We start from the raw sequence: 20,678 nt of genomic DNA, 5'->3' as shown, positions 1-20,678 counted from the left end.
TTTTACTTCTGAGGTAAAAGGACAAACAAGTCAATCAAATGCGATAGTAAAAGTTAAGCGAGGCACCATTTAAGAACCCTCAATCCCAAAGGTGAAGTAACACTGCGCTTCAGCAGAAGTGAACCGCAAGGTGTGAATGGTCCTAGATTCATTAGTCTGAGCGACCCTTCTAGTTGACCCAAATAGCCAACACAAACACACCAAGTCTACAGTCAGCTTGTATGTCCTCACAATGATAGACATAAGGGCCCTAGGAGTGTGAAGGGAGTCACTAGGTCCTCACAATGATAGATATAAGGGCCCTACGAGTGTGAAGGGAGTCACTTGGTCCTCACAACGATAGATATAAGGGCCCTACGAGTGTGAAGGGAGTCACTTGGTCCTCACAATGATAGATATAAGGCCTAGGAGTGGAAGGGAGTCCCTATGATGATATAGGGCCCTCAGTGAAGGGAGTCACTTGGTCCTCACAATGATAGACATAAGGGCCCTAGGAGTGTGAAGGAGTCACTGGGTCCTCACAATGATAGATATAAGGGCCCTACGAGTGTGAAGGGAGTCACTTGGTCTCACAACGATAGATATAAGGGCCCTACGAGTGTGAAGGGAGTCACTTGGTCCTCACAATGATAGATATAAGGGCCCTACGAGTGTGAAGGGAGTCACTTGGTCCTCACAATGATAGATATAAGGGCCCTAGGAGTGTGAAGGGAGTCACTTGGTCCTCACAATGATAGATATAAGGGCCCTACGAGTGTGAAGGGAGTCACTTGGTCCTCACAATGATAGATATAAGGGCCCTAGGAGTGTGAAGGGAGTCACTTGGTCCTCACAATTTTAAACATCAGGGTCTGATGACTACAGGTTTATCCGCATTTTCACTATTTCGGATATCAGGGCCCTAAGTGTGGGAGAAGGGGTAACACGTTCTCACCATGTCAGACATGAGCGCTTTGAAGTGCTGGATGGCCTCTTCGCGCTTGTGCTGCTCGCGCTCGCGGTCGATCTCCTTGGTCTGCTCGGAGCGAGCCTTCTGTACCTCCCTCTCCCGCTCCCGCAGGCTGGCCTCGATCCGAGCCTGGCGCTCCAGCTCCTTCTCCTTCTCCGAGTCCAGGTTCTGCAGAGGGAGGCGCAGCGTCACACAATCTACACACAATACTTTACACATCGGAAGTACTGCCCAGCATATCGTAGCTCTCACACACAAAACACAATACACCTGGTGCACCTCTTAAAAAGGTACGTACGTACACACACACACACACACACACACACACAGTAACACGTACACACACACACACAATGCTGTATACATCTGAAGTACCATCCTGCATATCATAGCTCTCACACACAAAACACAATACACCTGGTGCATCTCTTAAAAAGGCACGTACGTACACACATGTACACACATACTGACACATGTACACACACAAGTACAAACACACATGTACACACACACATGTACAGACACGTACGGACATGGTACAGACGTACACAAACGCACACAAATTCAACACCGCACAAAACTGCAGTAAGCACCATTGACAGAACACACACGTCACACCCAGTTACAGAATCAGAGCACATTTCCCAGGCTCGGGGGGTACGCAGCACCGTCTAAAACACAATGTGATCCAGCCAAATAGTGCTGAGCAGCCCCCCGGGACCCCGGCCCGGCCCAGCGCAAGCGCGTCCCACCTTGGCCAGCTTCTCCACATACTGCTTGTACAGCTCCTCCCTGGCGGCCGAGCTGTCCACGGCCTTGTACCGCTGGTCGCCCTCCAGCTTGTCCTTCACCTTGCTCCAGCGCTGCTGCCCCTCCAGGTGGTGGTCCGCCAGCAGCTCGAAGAAGTCCTGCTTCACCTGCGGCCGAGGAAGAAGAGGAGAAAAGGCGCTCAAAACAGGGGCTGCGTGACCCTAAATGGAGCGGCTGATTTGGGTTATCACGAGGGATGGGCGGGGTTAACCTACCAGTCGTTTAAATGTTCAGACGTAACGTAACGACGAGAACAGGCCGCTCAGCCCAACAATGCTTGCAATTTTCCTACTGTGCTTAAACGGTGCGATCTAGTCATGTAATCGTACATACTGTCATTAACAATAATACTAAATAAAATGCCCATCCCTAGCTAACAGCACTTGGGCTAAGACATTACAGTGTAATTACTCTTGTACTCTAAACACAAGCGCATATGCAGTAGGGAAGGTGAACAGGGTCTTTAAGGTTCTCGTGCAGGACTCCAGAATCAGGGCGAGAATGGCCAATTTATCGGTAACCATGGCAAATCCACAGACCGTTTTTGGCTTGGAGTGTATGCAAGGCTGATTAAATGTGCCATGAAGAGTGACTGTGCCCCATCCGGTCTGAAAAGGGGGGGCGGGCAGGGAGGACTGCTGCAGAGAAACCCCCTACCCAGGCCCCTTTAACCACCCCAATCACCCACCCCCCACCAACCCTCCCCCCGAAGCTCACCACCTTTAGCCAGCCTCTGGTGGGTGACATTTCAGAGTCATTAATCTTTGATGGGTGACCTTCCGCGGTGAGGAAACGTTTACAGACCCGGTGCCCGGGAAGGCAACGGCACTGCCTTCAGGGCTCAAATCTCAGGACCCGAGGAGAAGCGCCGGCTGGGCTGCCTGTGCCCAAACTCCCGCCACTCCTAACGGTCAAAATGCATTACCCGCAGAACCCCGCCCCCTCCTGCCCCCCGAGAGCGACTCCTACTGGTCAAAACATATTAACCGCAGGAACGCACACAGGAGACGTGGCACAGACAACAACCGCCCCCCAAAACATCAACACCAGACCCAATCACATCCAGCTACACCAGACATGCGAAGCAGCTTAAACAGAGTTGTAAAGTGAGTAATGTCAATGGCTCTCTCTTACACTCCACTACACCCCCCCCGCCCCTTCAATCCTTCATCCCCTCCCTCCTGCTCCTCACCCTCGCTCTCCCCTGACCTCCGTTCTGGAGCCCCACCTTCTCTCCGCGGTTTTTTGAGTCTTCCTTCTCCTTCTTCCTGAGGGCGGTCATAAACTCGATGAAAATGGCCTCCCGGTCCTTCATCTTCTCGATGGCCTTGAACCGCGAGTCCTTGGCATGTTTGGATGCAAACTCGCTGAATGTCGTCCTGCAGAAAACGACAAAAGGAAAAACGAATTAAGGTCGAAACGTTAACCCCAGGGTAAATACCTGCATTAAAGGCAAACAGCTGCCCCTTTCTTGTACTAAAATCCGTTTTGTGTCACCACCAATGAGTTTGTAGCACATAAACAGGTGAGTCACAGCAGCCATTTTGTGACAAACTACATCACGTCCCAACACATGGAGGCTCCAGGGCTTTATTGTAAAAGAGACGCCGATCTCAAGGTAACTAACCTGATTAAATAAAAATAAAATCAAATGTATCACAAACATCATCCCGTTCATTTCCTTTCACAAGGTAGATTATATCTCATTTATATCAAGAAAAACTACATCAAACATGGCGGCATGTACTCTACACACCTGATGTTCAGCTTGGCCTCCTCCATCATCTTCCTGAACTCCTCCTTGGCCTGCATCAGTTTGTTCTTCTTCTCCTTTCTTTCCTCCTCTGCTCGCGTCTTCACGTACTGGTCAAACACCTGTAGAGGGCGACGTAGAGGGCTGAAGAGGGTAACACGCCGGTCCACTCCACCCTCCCTCTCCTCTTCTCTGGGGTGAGAACTATTTGGGGTGCACCGGTCATGACGTACAGAGTGAATAATTCAATTTAAACTCCTGTTTTAAAGCTAAAAGAATAGCAAGTGTACGTATGAAGCAACACAAGCAAGAGAATATGTTGCCGCTTACCCGCATCAGCCATACGATGCAACAATTTTTAAACACTATTAAACTGGCTAAAAAAAGGTCACAGAGAACTATTTGAAATAAACGGGTGCTTTGTAGAGAGGCGGGGAGAAGGCTGGAAAGCGCGCAGAGCGGTCCAGAGGTGAACATGATTATGACCGAGCGGGGCTGAAGCGCCAGACGGCCGTTTCACTCTCCGCAAAACGGCGAGCGCCGTGGACGCCACTCCGGAACATTCCGTACCTGCTTCCGCTCTTTCGGGTTGAGCAGCAGATATCGGGGGTCGAAGACGATCTTGTGCAGCTCTTTCTCCCACGTAGAGAAAGCTGAAACCTGCGGGATGGCATGGGGGGGGGGGCATGGGGGAGGGAGGGGAGGGCAGGGAGAGAGGTAAATAAAGCAGTCTAATTAGGCGCTCATAACAGGCATTCACGTCAGCAGGCATGATCTTGGCAGGCCCTTCTCACCCGCTGAGCCCCAGAACCTGGGGGGGGAGGGGGGGCACCTGTTTCATCATCTAAACCATCATTTCTAATGAATGACTGTTCGTGGGGGGGCTAATTAGCACAGAGAGGAGTGCCATAATTAAGCGCAGACCCCCCACCCCCCCCTCCACCCCTCCTTCTCGCCAATCGGTCCGTGAAGCACCGCCGGCAATGCGCCGTTTTCCACGCCGTAGTCGCCAACGCCAGGGAAGCCCGGGCCTTGAAGTTTCATTAATCTCCCCTTTCATCTCATCCCTCTCTTTTTTTAATCGGTACAAAGAGATGCAACCTTTTTCCTAGCAACAGGAGGCTTTACACGTTTACCTTACTCATTTATTAATTTTTTTTTTCTGTGGCAGCGGTATTAACATCTTTCAATCAAAATGTCACATCACCGGCTACACCGAAGAGCAATGGGCCAGATGAGGATGTTTACAGGGGGTGTTATTGTATGTAAGTGCCTCTCCGATCCCGTTAAGCATGAGATTGTAGTGAGCCAAAAGCAGGGCGGACAGCGCTAACGTCCAAAAGGATTTTCGGCTCACGCCTGGAATCAGTATTCTGGACAGAGCACACGCTGTCGCCGACGCTAATGAAGAAATTAAAACACCGCTCCGAAACAATAACAACAACAACATCTAATGATATGCTAATTATTCCTGGAAATGAAAACGACTAGCACGCAGCAGTTCGGGGCAATCAAAATGGACCTCAGAAATAATCTAGTTCTTTTAGGCATAAGATTTAAAAGGGCACATTTTGAAAGGAAATAGAGGAAGAAGGGAAAAAAATTTAATCAACAAGAACAAAAAAAAAAACTTGAGTCAAAAGGCACCTTATGGTGGGTTGAATCAGGACAATAAGGCAAAGTATTTCTAGATCTGCCTTGATTATTTGCTGTGGGGTCAACTAAAGACTTTTCCCCACCAGGGACCATTATTAAATCCTGGAGTTCTTCCAGAACACTTACTGATTTTCACCCAGTTCAATCACTAAATGGGAAATGTTAAAATGAAGAGAATACTAAAACAATTTAAATCGCATTCTTATTTAAACCAATTAATTCCCTGGTGCCCTTTAACTCCAATATAGAGTAAAGCTACAAGCCTGGAGTACAAAAATAGTGCAGAAATAAATAGGTCCATACAAATGTAACCACATTAGAAAATAACTACACAATACTGTGAAAAAGTATTGGCCCCTAATTTCCTCTATTATTGCATACATGTCACACAGAATAATTTCAGATCTTTAGACAGAATCTAATATTAGACAAAGCGAACTCGAGTAAACACAAAATGCATTAAAAAAATTATTTCACGGATGTCGCTGCACCCTTGGAGAAATTTTGGCTGGATGGCCACTCCTGAGAAAATTCACCACGGTTCCAAGTGTTCTCCATGTGAAGATAATGTCTCACTCGTGGTTCGGTGGAGTCCCAGTGTCTTAGAAATGGCTTTGTAACCCTTTCCAGACTGATCTATTTCAACAACCTTTTTTCTTGTCCCTTCTGGAATTTGCTCTGATCGTGGCATAGTGTAGAAACTTTGTGGTGACTACTTCACCCGCTGGTGAAGTTCAACAAGAGTGAGGTTTACATTCAACAGGACCAGCTGCAATCAAGCCAGGCTGTGTTCAATCATTTGAATCCAATTATCAATTAAATTAGGTTAACTGGTTGATGGAGTAACTACGGGGGCACCTATTTTTCCACATAGGTGATATGGGTGATTGATAATTTTAAAAAAGGTGTTTTGTGTTTATGCAGTTTGTATCTTGTCTATAACATCTTGTCTAAAGCCCTGAAACCATTCAGTGTGACAAATATGAAATAACAGAGGAAATCAGGAAAGGGGAAAATACTTTCACAGCACTGTACCTGAAATATGCAAAGGATTGTACTGACCATATCCACCAAAGAAAACAACACCAACATAAGTATCTCATTCAATTAAACATGAACACAGGAACAGAGAGAATACGAGAGAGAGCACGGAAGAGGAAGTGTGAGAAAGAGAGAAAGTGTGATATAGCGAGAGAGAGATATAGAGAGAGAAAGGGAGAGGGGAAGTGAGAGAGCAAGAGAGAGAGTGAGGGTGAGAGACAAAAAAGAATATTAACTGAAGATTGTACCTTGGCTGGGCTCCATTTAGATTAATGTGTCTAACATTACAGAATTGCGGTTGGATGGAAGTGCTTTACCCCTCTCTCCAGCAGCATGTCTCTGAACTGTTTCATGCGGGCCTCCAGGGGCACCACCGCCCGCTCGCGAGCCGCCTTGATCTCCGCCTCCATCGCTGCCTCCTTCTCCACGTCCACCTCTTTCACCTCCTCCTTCCTGCGAAGGACAGGGACGGGCGTCAGGGCTCGGGGGGCAGGGACGGAGTGTGGGGCGGGGGCAGGGCTTCACAGAATGCAAGGGGCGTGGGGATTTGCTGTTCTTGGGCGAGGTGGGAAAGCATCGTTTTAAGGTCTAACAGCCGGGGCGTTTTGATTGGAGGAAACAAGGGCTGTGTTATACGGCACTGGCCGGTGTGGTTCTGCCGCAGACCGTTAGGAACGCAGCCTCCACAGCAACCCGCTATCAGTCCCCGGTGACACCGTTCCCCCGGCAACACAGTCACACTCAACTACCACAGCCAGTGACCCTCCACTCTGGACAAAAACAGGTCAGCAAGGTGGTTACCTGACGCCAGTGGTCCACCAGATCTACAGACGCTTCCTGAAAAATCACCTTTGCAACGGAAACGTTGGGAGGGACGCCAGGCTCGACACAGACTGACTGGCCCTGAACAGTAAGCATTCATCACTCCCACAGCGGGACGGTTAGACAGCCACTTACGCTGACGACTGCGCACTGACAGTAAGCATCATATCACACTGGGATTTCATTAAGACTCATAAATCAGCACTGGATTTCATTACGACTCATAAATCAGCACTGGGCTTATTTAAAATGCAGACTCGGACTCAAAGACAGGTACAAGCTGGCGCCGGTCGAAAGGACCGATCTGCAGCCAATAGAGAGAAGCCCCAAATAACACATCAGATCAGCTCGAACATTTACTGGCTTTGTACAGAACAGAGGTCACCAACCCTGTTCCTGGAGATCTACAATCCTGTAGGTTTTTCCATTTAAACCCCAATTTGACTATTACAATGACTACTAATTAGCAGCTAAACAAGGTCTCTAGCCGTTGAAGGAGGCTGCGCTTTGTTGGGGCTGGAGTGAAAGTCAACAGCATGGTACTGTAGATCTCCAGGAGCAGGCTTGGTTACCCCTGGCAGAATGGGTCATCTGTTCCAGTTTCAGAATTAGCGTAGTAGCACGTCTGCATCTGGAACACGCTCTGTCTTCAGTAAAAGATGGGCCTCGTCCTGAGGCCGGGCCGAGCGAACAGGCCCTGCTGTGAGAGGAGGATTATGGGTACTCACTTCCTCTTCTTGGCCTTGATTGGCTCCTCCTCCGGAGCGTCTTCTGCGGCGGACTCCAGCTCCTCCTTGCCTGCGTTGGAGAGGAACATCGAGTTTTGTGAGCGAGGGGTGGGGCAGACACCCCACAGGCATGGAGGCTTCAAACGCTGCTCACGCTCTCAAAAAGGGCACCTTAATAAACACACTTCTTGTGTTACGACTTTTGCATTACTTTCAACACATTTTGTGTCAAAGTTACGACTTTTGTGTTGCAAAGAAAGTCCTGCCATGTGTTTCTTCCATACTTGAACTGAGCCAGCTGATTTCACCAATTAGTTCCTTTCCCCTGGCTGAAGATATTGCAAATGCAGGTGATTGGAACAAAACACTGGAGGGGATTTTTACTGTCACAACCTGTTTTTTCCACCTCTGATAAGGCAAATTATTTGTAGAGTTTTCCAAGGTCCAATACAACTTGCTCAAACAATTTAATATCCCTGTATTAGGATAAGGCAAAGTATTTCAACAGCTCACTGAATGATCAATTATGACTTGCTCATGCAGCATATTAAAAAGTATATGATCGGTTTAATAAAATGAGTATGATCCATTAACACTCACTCATGCAGACAAATACCCTTGAATTAGGAGAATAAGGCAAAGCATTTCTAGAGCTAACTGAATGACCCATTAAAACTTGCTTGTGCAGTTCAATAGTGTGTATGATCCATTATAACCTGCTCATGTAGTTTATTAAAGGAATACTTTTAACTGAACCATAACACTAGAAAGGCCCCATTTCTTTTAAACCTCCTATTACTGCCAATTGTACAGCACTACGGCACTGATTTCTGCACCTGTAGCAAGACTCTGAAACAATACGTTACAAAAAATATGTTCTTGAAATAAAGCACAACTGAATCGATTGCAACAATTTTTATTCATCAATTTTAGCAGTTTTGTAATATAGGCAAAGGGAAAAAATGTATGAAGGTATATTACATGAACACTGAGGAAAATGCTATAGCATGCAAAACAAGGCAAAACACAAAATGGAAAAAGAAATACAAAGTGAAATGTTTTTAAAAAATCTTTCTTCAGTGATAAATTCAGCTGGCTTCTCCCTTCCCCAGCTCCCGCTATTTGGAGTCTGATGCGTTCGCGCTGGAGCAGTCCATCTCCTCGTGCTCATTGGACACGCAGAGAACGCACAGCTTGGGCAGTTTGTACGAGCAGGGTCCGCACACGTACCGGCTGCACTGCACGCAGAAGTCGCTAGCCTTATTCCGAGCGCACCTGGCCACCTGGCAGTGCGTCCTCTTCCCGGGACCCATGGGCGTGCGAGGCGGAGCGACGGGCGTGCGAGGCGACACGATCGGTGTGCGAATCAACGCCGCTACCGCGGCTTCCCTCTTGACAGCCGCCGCCAGCGCCTTGGATCTCATGTGCTTTTCACGCAGCTCGCAGGCCAGCTCCAGGATGAAGTCTCTCCGGCTCTCGGCCTTGTCCAGACACCGTCCGAACAGCACGTGCGCGTTGACGGCCGCCAGGTCCAGGACGTTGTAGAAAACGGCGACGGGCCAGCGGCGAGTCGCCGCTTTCGTGGTGTACAGCCTCGCCTTTTGGTCGAGCGCGTCCACGCCGGCCTACCGCACGAGGAGAACGGGAGAAACGACGTCAGAGCCAGTACACGCACGTGCACGTTAAAACAGTTATCTTCCTGTGGAATCGCTACATACCTTCGTGTGGTTGTAGTCTGTTACGGTCTCCGGTTTTCTCTTCGGGTCACGGCCGACGCTCACGGTCGGGCGCATGGTACTGAGCAGGCAGACGTTCTTGCTTCTCGTACTCTGATACACGGTCAGCGTAGCGTGGCCGCTCGTCATCACGCTGGTGGAGTACAGCGGTGCTGGGGTGATTTTCAGCGCACAGGAAGGCATCCCTCGTCTCTTCCTGCCGACGGGGCCGAGCAGGCCGGTCTTCTTGGCCATCAGCCTGTTCGCCAGAGAAAGCGAAGTGAAGTAACCGTCGACGGTCACGGTGCGGCCTTCGCCGACGAACGGCTCGACGAGCGTCATCACCACGTGCTCGGACAGCGGCCGTCCCTCGGGTCGACAGGCATGCTTGCCCAAATGCGGGAAGCCATTCAGCATGTATTTAGCCGCCACGTCCGCAGCCAGCCAAAACTTGATGCCGAATTTGTCCGGCTTCTTTGCCATATACTGAGTGAAAGGGCATCGCGATTTCGTCGGGAACAACTGCGTGCCCACCGTTATGTTCCGTCCCGGCCTGTAGGACAGAGCGGCGTTTCGCACGAAGCCGTCCCAAATCTGCGACACCAACGCAAACCTGTCGGTCGGCTGTCGCGCGAGCCTCTCCTCCCTGCAGTCGAAACGCAGGAATCGCATGATTTCTCTGAAGCGGTTCCGCGGCATGGTGTCTTTGAAAAAACTGTGTCCAAACCTGTCCGACCAGAAGCTCTCCATATCCGCGTTTCTCCCGCAAGTCACCCCGCGCACGTACAGAATGGCAATAAACGCTTTCAGCTCGTCGATGGACAAACACCACGCTTCCCGCCCGGGGACTCGGTTGGCCTCGGTAACCGTGCAGTCCCTGATGTGCATCAGCATGCTGAGGTCGAACAGGCACATGAAGCTGTCCAGTCTACTGGCGATCTTGGCTTTGGCGTGGCGCGTCGGTCCCCCTTTCTCCGTCAGAACGTTACAGAACGCAGGTAGGCCACCGGGCCGCACGTCACCCTTCTGCTCGGTCCAGACAGTGCCGTCCCGCGCCCTCTCTCGACCGGCTGCGGTTTTCCTGGTCGTTCTGCGCCCAACAGTAGGCTTCACGGCAACGGGAGCTGGCTCAGGCTCGGACTCGGGCTCGGACTCGGGCGAAGGCCCCCAATCGTCGTCGTTGATCTCCACCTCGACCTCCGAACCCCCGTCGGACTCCATCGGGTCTACGCTCGTCATCCATTCCAGCGCTTCCTCCGGTCTCATTCGCTTGTGTGATTTCGCCATGGGTCCCCCTTTCTCTGTCAGAACGTTACAGAACGCAGGTACAGCACCGGGCCGCGGGTCGCCCCTCTGCTCAGTCCAGACAGTGCCGTCCCGCCCCGTCTCCGGTGCCCTCCCTCGCCCCGCCGCGGTTTTCCTGGTCGTCCTGCGCCGAACCGGAGGCGTCACGGCCACAGGAGCTGGCTCAGGCTCGGACTCTGACTCGGACGAAGGCCCCCAATCGTCGTCGTTGATCTCCACCTCGACCTCCGAACCCCCGTCGGACTCCATCGGGTCTACGCTCGTCATCCATTCCAGCGCTTCCTCCGGTCTCATTCGCTTGTGTGATTTCGCCATGGGTCCCCCTTTCTCTGTCAGAACGTTACAGAACGCAGGTACACCACCGGGCCGCGGGTCGCCCCTCTGCTCAGTCCAGATGGTGCCGTCCCGCCCCGTCTCCGGTGCCCTCCCTTGCCCCGCCGCGGTTTTCCTGGTCGTCCTGCGCCGAACCGGAGGCGTCACGGCCACAGGAGCCGGCTCGGGCTCGGACTCAGGCTCGGACTCGGACGAAGGCCCCCAATCGTCGTCGTTGATCTCCACCTCGACCTCCGAACCCCCGTCGGACTCCATCGGGTCTACGCTCGTCATCCATTCCAGCGCTTCCTCCGGTCTCATTCGCTTGTGTGATTTCGCCATGGGTCCCCCTTTCTCTGTCAGAACGTTACAGAACGCAGGTACAGCACCGGGCCGCGGGTCGCCCCTCTGCTCAGTCCAGATGGTGCCCTCCCGCCCCGTCTCCGGTGCCCTCCCTCGCCCCGCCGCGGTTTTCCTGGTCGTCCTGCGCCGAACCGGAGGCGTCACGGCCACAGGAGCTGGCTCAGGCTCGGACTCGGACGAAGGCCCCCAATCGTCGTCGTTGATCTCCACCTCGACCTCCGAACCCCCGTCGGACTCCATCGGGTCTACGCTCGTCATCCATTCCAGCGCTTCCTCCGGTCTCATTCGCTTGTGTGATTTCGCCATGGGTCCCCCTTTCTCTGTCAGAACGTTACAGAACGCAGGTACAGCACCGGGCCGCGGGTCGCCCCTCTGCTCAGTCCAGATGGTGCCCTCCCGCCCCGTCTCCGGTGCCCTCCCTCGCCCCGCCGCGGTTTTCCTGGTCGTCCTGCGCCGAACCGGAGGCGTCACGGCCACAGGAGCTGGCTCAGGCTCGGACTCTGACTCGGACGAAGGCCCCCAATCGTCGTCGTTGATCTCCACCTCGACCTCCGAACCCCCGTCGGACTCCATCGGGTCTGCGCTCGTCATCCATTGCAGCGCTTCCTCCGGTCTCATTCGCTTCTGTGATTTTGCCATTGCGTGGTCTATGCAATTCATTCAAACCGTCAGCTTCAGAGTTCATTCAAAGCCTCAGTATCATCGAAAAAACTAAAATATGTCTGTCTGAGGCATCATCTCTGCTGAGCTATAAACCAATCACTTCAATAACGCCTGCAATTATTCATCCCCACTCTAAAGTTTTCATCAACTTCATCACACGATTGCAACAAATTAATTCTGAGTGAGTCATTCAGTTGCTCAACAGCGAGAGGCCAACACACTTGCACCTGGGCACCAGCACCTGCTGCCTATTGTCTGGCAGGGGGTTTTTTGTGATGAAAATGAAATGAAGTGCCTGTATTTCTTTACCCAGTCAATTTTTTTTATTTTAAAAACGCAGTTATATTAAGAGCCAAATATTTAGGAAGAGAAGTCATTTTAATTTTAAAGTCTAAATGCCCAATGGTGTCATTTCGCGTTAAGTCAATGTAGCAATCATGTATAGAAACGGTAGAGTATATACAGAAAAGCGTTTTTCTTCCACCGTATCTGAAACAAAACAAATTACTACAAGAGCAGGAGCGCCTTGCGTGGCCGAGTGTTTGATTGACAGCCACTTCCATGACGACGAGACGTACGTTCAGATGCCAGTTTCAGTTGTGACCCACTTTGGAGAAAGCCGCTAGCTACTCATTGTATGGAGTTTCCTGTATACACACTGTAACCAATAAAAGTTACTGAACCCTTACAATCACCCAATCCTCAATCCTCATCAAAAGCTTCTGCCTCTTCTCACTAGCGATATAAAATGTAAACGTAATTGAGACTGAGGACAGCGGGAGCCGTTCTGTTGTCAGTAAATCCACTAATAACACAGAAGCCAACACAAATGACACAGGTGCAGCGAAGGTGTGAAACACCAGGAGGCTGTGGAATCCAGCCTGGTTTGAGGACCCTCACTACAAACCGGCTTTATATGACAAGACCTAGAGCTAGGAAAGTAAGCAATTCCTAATTGAAGTTTGTGATCTTCGTTAGAAAATGACACTCCTACACATCCCAATCAGAGAGCAGCACTTAAACAGCAATATTTTAGTCAGCTTATTTAACAATGTTAAACTAACAGAATACTTTATCCATGTCTTTTTTCATCACTTTCCAGTCTCTTGTTTTCTTTGATGCATCTGACATTTTAAAGCACTCACATTGATGACACCAAATGACATATAATGGCATTAACAATTGACAAAATACAATTCTGACCACTGTTGTAGCGGGCACCATTCAAACGATATAATGTAGTTAGCTAATTAGGGCACCATGGTTGTCAGCTGACACAAAGTAAACAAGGGGGAGGAAAAGCTTAGCAACAGGCCATGCCCATTTAAACTGGTGTCCCGGTTTGGAGGCTTTCCAGTCGCTCTCGAGGTACGAACAGAAATTTTTAAATGCTGAGGAGTTTCTTGGCATTAAATCGTCTAAACAATCACACAGAGGCAAAGACGAAAAATGCCGAAGCATTCCTTTAAAGAGTTTACCATTTATTATAACTCACTGGTGGAAACTTGATAGTGTGTCCGATCCGCTATATCTTGCTCATACAGTTTAATAAAGCATTTATGATCGGTTATAACTTACACATGCAATTTAATAAAGTGTGTATGATCCCTTACAACTCGCTCATTCAGTTTAATAAAGTGTGTATGACCTATTATAACAGTTTAATAAATCATGTATAACCAGTTATAACTTGTTCATGCAGGTTAATAAAGCATGTATGACCTGTTATAACACACTCACAGTTAAATAAAGCGTGTATGACCTGTTATAACATGCTAACGCAGTTTAATAAAGCATGTATGACCTGTTATAACTTGCTTGTGCAGGTTAATAAAGCATGTACGACCTGTTATAACACATTCACACAGTTTAATAAAGCATATACAACCTGTCATAACACACTCACAGTTTAATAAAGCCTGTATGACCTGTTATAACACACTCACACAGTTTAATAAAGCATGTATGACCTGTTATAACACACTCACACAGGTTAATAAAGCATGTATGACCTGTTATAACACGCTCACGCAGGTTAATAAAGCATGTATGACCTGTTATAACACACTCATGCAGTTTAATAAAACATGTATGGCCTGTTTTAACAGTTTAATAAAGCGGAGAGGAGCTCACCCATCTTACGGCCGTCCTCCAGGCCCTTCTTGTGTGGTGGCTCCTGGATGCTTTTATCCACGTCAGCCCGGCCAATCAGCTCCTCCGGCCGGTCCCACATGGACAGCCGCGTGGTGGGGTTGTAGAAGAACACTCGGTCGTCACCGGTCCAAACCACACACCTACAGGGGCGGACACGCGTGTGCAAGCACACACACACACACGCACACAGAAGTCAAATTCCTGCAAAACACACTGAATTAAAGATGGAATCTCAAGCAGAAATGCTTTTTTTCCCGGATGTTACTTCCGAGAAAAAAAATAGGGGCGGGGGGGCCTACCAGGGGGTCCCGGGGATGGGGTTAGTGGCCACAGGTTTGGCTTTCTGTGCGGCCCGTTCCTCCTCAGTCAGCTCCACCTCCTTGGGCTCCTGATGGAGAGAGATGAAAGGGGGAAGGGAAAAACGAAAGAAAACAAAGCTTTGATCTACAGACTATGCATGGATTAAACACCAGATTCAGAAGATTCGAAAAACAGATTTATTTATTTTTTGCTCTTGCTCCGCCCGGTCCCTCACCTCTTTGATCTCTTTGGGAGGCTCAACTTTGGGCTCCTCTTCCTCCATGTCCATGGGCTCCAGGTCCTCCACCGGCGGCCTGTCCTTAGCTTTCTCTGCATCCTTATCTGAGCCGGGAATCACACACAAACAGCCTGTGTGTGAGACACTGTACAGTAGGGCTGCCCAACCCTGTACCTGGAGGTCTACCGTCCTGTAGGGTTTTCACTCCAATGCTAACAAAGCACACCTCACTCAACAGTTAGAGCAGGGCTGCCCAACCTGGAGATCTACCATCCTGTAGGTTTTCACTACAAAACCTACCAAAGTGAGCTCAGGGGGCCAGTCCCAGGTGGGGGGGGTGGTTGGGGGGGCACACTCACCCTTGTCTCTGAGCTTGGGGGGCCGGTCCCAGGTGGGGGGGGGGGGCACACTCACCCTTGTCTCTGAGCTCAGGGGGCCGGTCCCAGGTGGGGGGTGAGGGGGGGCACACTCACCCTTGTCTCTGAGCTTGGGGGGCCGGTCCCAGGTGGGGGGGGGGGGCACACTCACCCTTGTCTCTGAGCTCAGGGGGCCGGTCCCCAGATGGGGAGGGGGACACACACTCACCCTTGTCTCTGAGCTCGGGGGGCCGGTCCCAGGTGGACTCCAGCGTGCGGTTGTTGTAGTAGTACGTCTTCCCGTCGGCGGTCTTGTACTCGGTCCACTCCAGCAGCGGGAGGGGGCCGGCCAGCGCGGCGGGCGTGGCCGCGATGGCCAGCTGTGGGTGCATCATGGGAACTAGGGGCGGGGCCATGGCTGGCAGCATTCCTAGTGGGTGCGAGAAACAAGCAGACCCTTAAGCCAGAGAGGAAAACCCCACCCTAGTTTTGCAACAAAGAGCCTATCCAATCAGGTAAAGGATTTTCAGTGATCCTTTATGCCCTGTAGGAGACTGGGCAGGAACGAGGACAAGCATCTCATCAGGCAGAAAAATAAAACTCTGTTTCCCACAGTCCAGCTGCACACTTCCTGTTTGCCTTTTGCTGAAGGCCTGGAGGAAGATTCTGGACTATGACGTACTGGTGTCTGACTCACACAGTTGCTCAGCCAGTCCTTATCATATAGAAGATAATAAGCAATGAGGAGAACAGGACCAAATAGATAATTTTACATAACTTATAAAATAAAATGTAATAATACTGATACATGCCCAACCTGTCACCTGTTAATGACCCAATTCCTGCTCTTTAACTCATTAAAATGAAAAACTAGCTTCAATATTGAAACTCAATGTAGAATTTTTGTTTTACATTTTCTCCCTCCATGTGAAATCGTCCAATATCGCTGTTCCACGGCATGCAACAACACACTTCCCCCAAAATGCAAGCAATCAGCGCCTACTCATTTACACAGCGAGGATTCCATCTGAACAGAGAAGCACATCATACTAAGAGCAAAGCTGCGGTCCAAAAGGTTGCTCTTCATATTTTCAGCTCAGTAAATGCAGGAGAAATTCAGTCCAGTTTCAGGTTTCCTCTGACAAGAGCAGAAAATTTGAGATTTTGCTTCAGTTTCCATTTCATCTTTCCCCTGCACTGTCTACACCCAAAACAGACATTTGAGACATAATTACAGACACAACTGTTTGGGCAAACACTGGTTCACTTAGCAGCCTTAGAGTCTTTTACTAAATACAAATGAATTCCCACTAACCCCATTTAAATAAATGGACTAGAGGACAAAAACAAAAGTGTAAAATAATAAATGAACATCAGTAAGCCAAGTTGAGGCCTGTTCATCACAAACACTTAAAGTTAATACAAAGTCACGGCGTGAAGCAAAAAGACCAATTTACAAAAAACCTGTGGCTGACAGTGCCGTGATGTCAGCGCTAGCAGAAAGAGCTCACTAAACGCTGGTCTTATCTGGGATTAAATGTCCATGTTTAAATAATCAACACTGACGGCACAAGTTCAGCCTGAATTACTGAACACAGGACTACAGTGCCATCTGTTGGTAATGGAATAAAGCACTGAAGTGCAAAACCACAGCAGATACACCTCGATCGCTCAGCGCTCACCAGTAATGCCCCTATTTATTAATTTATTTTAAAAAATAATTATTCTTTCTACAGGACAAAACACTCCCAGTTAAAGTGAGTGAGGCTAAAGCTGGGGCGACATAGCTCAGGAGGTAAGAGAGGTTGTCTGGCAGTCGGAGGGTTGCCGGTTCAAACCCTGGGAGTGTCGAAGTGTCCCTGAGCAAGACAACTAACCCCTAATTGCTCCCAACGAGCTGATTGGTACCTTGCATGGCAGCCTTTCACCGTTGGTGTGTGAGTGTGTGTGTGTGAATGGGTGAATGAGAGGCATCAATTGTAAAGCGCTTTGGATAAAAGCGCTATATAAATGCAGTCCATTTACCATTTACCAAGCGAATGGAGCGTACTTTCAGGGAGTGTTTGCACATGTGATGCATTTAAACTCAGTGAGAGTAATGAAACAGAAACACGCTGGTGATAGCCGTGGCGGGCGGTGCGCACCGGGCAGCGGGATGTGCATGCCCGGCAGGGGCACACGGAACGGCGGCACCATGACGGGCGGGAAGGCGGGAATGGCGGCTGTGGGCTGCGGCAGGGCGTGGGGCAGGCTCTGGGGCAGCAGCTGGGACAGCGTCTGCACCGGCGTCACCGTGGCCGTCACCGTGGAGACACTGATCGCTGTCGCCAGGGAGACGCTGGCAGGGGCACTGACTGCAGGGGGGATCTCCAGGGAAGCTGAAGCTGAGGAGAGAAGAGAGAAGACTGAAGCATGAACCTCAGGATTCATAAAGAGTTACTGTCTTGCCTGAGTGTGTGTGTGTGTGTGTGTCTGTATGAGTGTGTCTATGTGTCGGGGTATATCAGGGCTCTCTTAAGCATTATTTCCAAGGCACACATGTGCTCTTTGGGATGCATTGGTGTGTCTATTTAGGAGCACACCAATGCATCCCAATTAGCAAATGTGTTCCCAAATTATGTTCCCAGTTAGCACAGATCAATTCTCAGGGACAAATGCACCTAGAATGGGAGCACTGTAGAGCTCTGTACATACAGGTCTGTGAGTATGCAGTCAGCGTGTCACTGCCTGGGGTACATAGCCAGAAAAAAAGAAACACATCTCACTAATATTCTCAGCAGGAAGTGATGACATATGGAAAAAGCCAGTGGCACCACCAGTAGACCAGAATCCCCTCCTGAGGAGGGAAACCACCGTGTAGCGCACAGCCAGAGCAGGAAAGCGCCCAGCCTTCCGGACAGCTCTCAGTGCAGAGCGTGCGGTTTCCCCTCCGCGGGGAACATTTTTCATCAAAGGCACACAGCACTCGCCTCCAAGCAAGTGGACTATCTTGCGTTTTGGGCAAATGATCTCTAAAAGGACCATACAAATACAGGCTGTAGAGAGTGCCCCCTGGTGGACATAACACCCATAACAGGAAGCACCCAATGGTATCCTTACGCATTTAAGGGCAAAGAATTACGCCAATTTAGAAAAACACATTCACATATAAATCAAATCACATTTTTTGGATTACAATATTCAAATGTATTTGATCTAGCTGCCAGCCCTAGCACACAGGTTTGGACAGAGCGTTCTGATGGTATCTGGAGTAAGGAAACCAATAAGACGCTAGTAAGCACTGACGGTAGTAACAGCAAGTAGAAAATGCTGACGGTGTCCTACAAGTCCGTCAAACCCTCCTCGCAATTAACCTCGAGCATGTCGGCAACGCTGTGCACAGAACCGTGAAATCCCCTGACGGCAGGACCTAACGAAGCAGAACTGAACACGTAATAAGCCCCTGCCCTTAGCACTGCACATTAACCAGCAGTGGAGGGCCATATAGTCAGCCTGGGCCCATCAGACTAACGGGTCAGTGGCTCTGTAACTGTGACCAAATTTCCTGCCCATCTGTCAGGTGCCCTGATAAAGACGGGGGCTGAACATCCAATCGCAGGACTCCAGCTCAAGCCAAAGACTGCAGCTTCTGGGAGCGGTTCTTCAGCTGTGCTTCGTGAAATCCGCACACCTTCGAAAGGCAGCGCGTGATTCGCTCCCAAAACGGGACGTTTCCACAGAAACCTTTCGCAAGCATTCCATGACGCTTTGGAAAGTGGTGCTCTTTAGATCCAAGAAACCCCAACAAGGGATGGAGCCATCGCGTGTGGCCACCATTTCTGACCACTGGACTTTGTACCATTCTTCGACTTGCGCACGCACCACAGAAAACAAATGAATTTTACCCCGAGACACAATTAGCTCTGATTGGTTACCGGCTCTGGCTCTCCCGGGTACTCACTGGCGATAGGCTGGGACACCGCCGGGGAGGGGGCGGTGGGGGCGGTGCTGGGGGCGGGGCTGGCGGGCAGGGTCGGAGAGGGGGTCTGGGTGGAGGCAGACGCTGGGGCAGTGGCGGTAGAGCTTCCTGTTGGCAGGCTGATGGCGCTGGAGGACACCGCCGCTGAAGCCTGATTGGCCATCAGGGGGCTGAGCTCCGACTGCTGAATCACCTTCACCCCCTCAGGCTTAGACCAGGCCGACTCCCGTGTGCGCACGTTATAGTAGTACACCTGGGGGGGGGGGGGGGCACAGAGGCAGGGAGGGAGGGAGAGGGAGAGAGACCAAGACAGGCAGACAGACAGTTACACTACATGCTACTACTACATGCACAGATGAAAGATACACAAACCTGAACCAGCATCTCTGCATGCTTAGCATGTGTGCATCATAGCTGAAATGCATGCCCAAAGATGGGTACAATCCATTCTCGTTTAGCCAGCACCACCTCCAGTCTGGCTGTTTTAGCACACCCAGCTCCACACAAATGTGGTTAACAGCTCCAGACACAACAATCACGCGCCTGAGCTCTCCTTTGACTGAAGGAACAGCCAAGTTCTAAACTTAAATCACAGGCTCTCTCCAGTGTTGGCTGTGGAAACTCAGAAGTCAGCAGCCGCCTTCCTAAAATGAAAGTCCCCCCACACACCAGCCAGTCGAACACTTGATCCAGTCACGTTACTCTGAAGTGCATGTGCACAGATCTAAATATTTCCCTGCTTCTTTGGAATGTAATGTGCAGCGGATTTTTGTGGACTAAGGTCCGTATGCACGCATGTATGAACGCATGCTCTGTACATATGCATGTATGTATGTGTGGCGGAGTGGGCGTGGTTTGAGCGTCGGCTGCAGAGAGAGAGAGAGTGTGAGAGGAGCGGCTCTCGGATCCTTCGTCACAACTGTCAGCTGGAGGTAATCAGCGCCGAGAATTGTTAATTGTTTAATTGCGCTGATTGCCTCTGATTGCTTTCAACAGTGAGCCTGGGGTTTTTAAAAGCACGACCGGAAGCCGGAGGGAGCGAGAGGAGCGCCGGTGAGAAGACGGCGAGAAAAAGCCCGGTTATTACTGATTGTACAAAGAAAAGCCAAGAGCTTAAATAAAATAGCACGGAAGTGCTAGAAACGAAAACAGTGTCTCCCGTGAGTGTGTTTGGTTTAGGAGGGGTGGCACTCTTTTGCCACAGTATGCATATATGAACGTATGGTCCGTATGCACACATGTACGAACGCATGGTCCATATGCACACGTGTATGAACGCATGGTCTGTATGCACGCATGTATGAACGCATGGTCCGTATGCACGCATGTATGAACGCATGGTCCGTATGCACGCATGTATGAACGCATGGTCCGTATGCACGCATGTATGAACGCATGGTCCGTATGCACGCATGTATGAACGCATGGTCCGTATGCACGCATGTATGAACGCATGGTCCATATTGCACGCATGTATGAACGCATGGTCTGTACGTACACATGTATGAACGCATGGTCTGTATGCACGCATGTATGAACGCATGGTCCATATTGC

At 50.1% G+C, this 20,678-nt stretch overlaps 1 protein-coding gene across 3 annotated transcripts in view; it reads right to left on the bottom strand.

Annotated features, from left to right (window-relative positions):
* tcerg1b (transcription elongation regulator 1b (CA150)) overlaps positions 1–20,678 on the bottom strand; it is a 30,634-nt gene that overhangs the window by 4,043 nt on the left and 5,913 nt on the right. Inside the window, exons 4-16 of one of the 3 annotated variants that reach the window (XM_064351996.1) lie at positions 19,106–19,376; positions 17,310–17,549; positions 15,395–15,595; positions 14,807–14,913; positions 14,571–14,659; positions 14,251–14,411; positions 7,760–7,829; positions 6,527–6,662; positions 4,083–4,172; positions 3,516–3,634; positions 2,988–3,138; positions 1,702–1,866; positions 935–1,117 (exon numbers count right to left, since the gene is read on the bottom strand). In XM_064351996.1, coding sequence (XP_064208066.1) covers positions 935–1,117; positions 1,702–1,866; positions 2,988–3,138; positions 3,516–3,634; positions 4,083–4,172; positions 6,527–6,662; positions 7,760–7,829; positions 14,251–14,411; positions 14,571–14,659; positions 14,807–14,913; positions 15,395–15,595; positions 17,310–17,549; positions 19,106–19,376 — 1,983 coding nt within the window. Of the gene's footprint in view, positions 1–934; positions 1,118–1,701; positions 1,867–2,987; positions 3,139–3,515; positions 3,635–4,082; positions 4,173–6,526; positions 6,663–7,759; positions 7,830–8,659; positions 9,385–9,477; positions 12,102–14,250; positions 14,412–14,570; positions 14,660–14,806; positions 14,914–15,223; positions 15,280–15,394; positions 15,596–17,309; positions 17,550–19,105; positions 19,377–20,678 lie in introns of those variants that run through there. The other 2 variants (XM_064351994.1, XM_064351995.1) reach the window with 2 other exon arrangements.

Source organism: Anguilla rostrata, chromosome 9, assembly GCF_018555375.3.
Source record: "Anguilla rostrata isolate EN2019 chromosome 9, ASM1855537v3, whole genome shotgun sequence".
Classification (NCBI taxonomy): domain Eukaryota; kingdom Metazoa; phylum Chordata; class Actinopteri; order Anguilliformes; family Anguillidae; genus Anguilla; species Anguilla rostrata.
The sequence above is the reverse complement of the archived record's forward strand: the minus strand, read 5'-3'. Positions and strand labels throughout refer to the sequence as shown.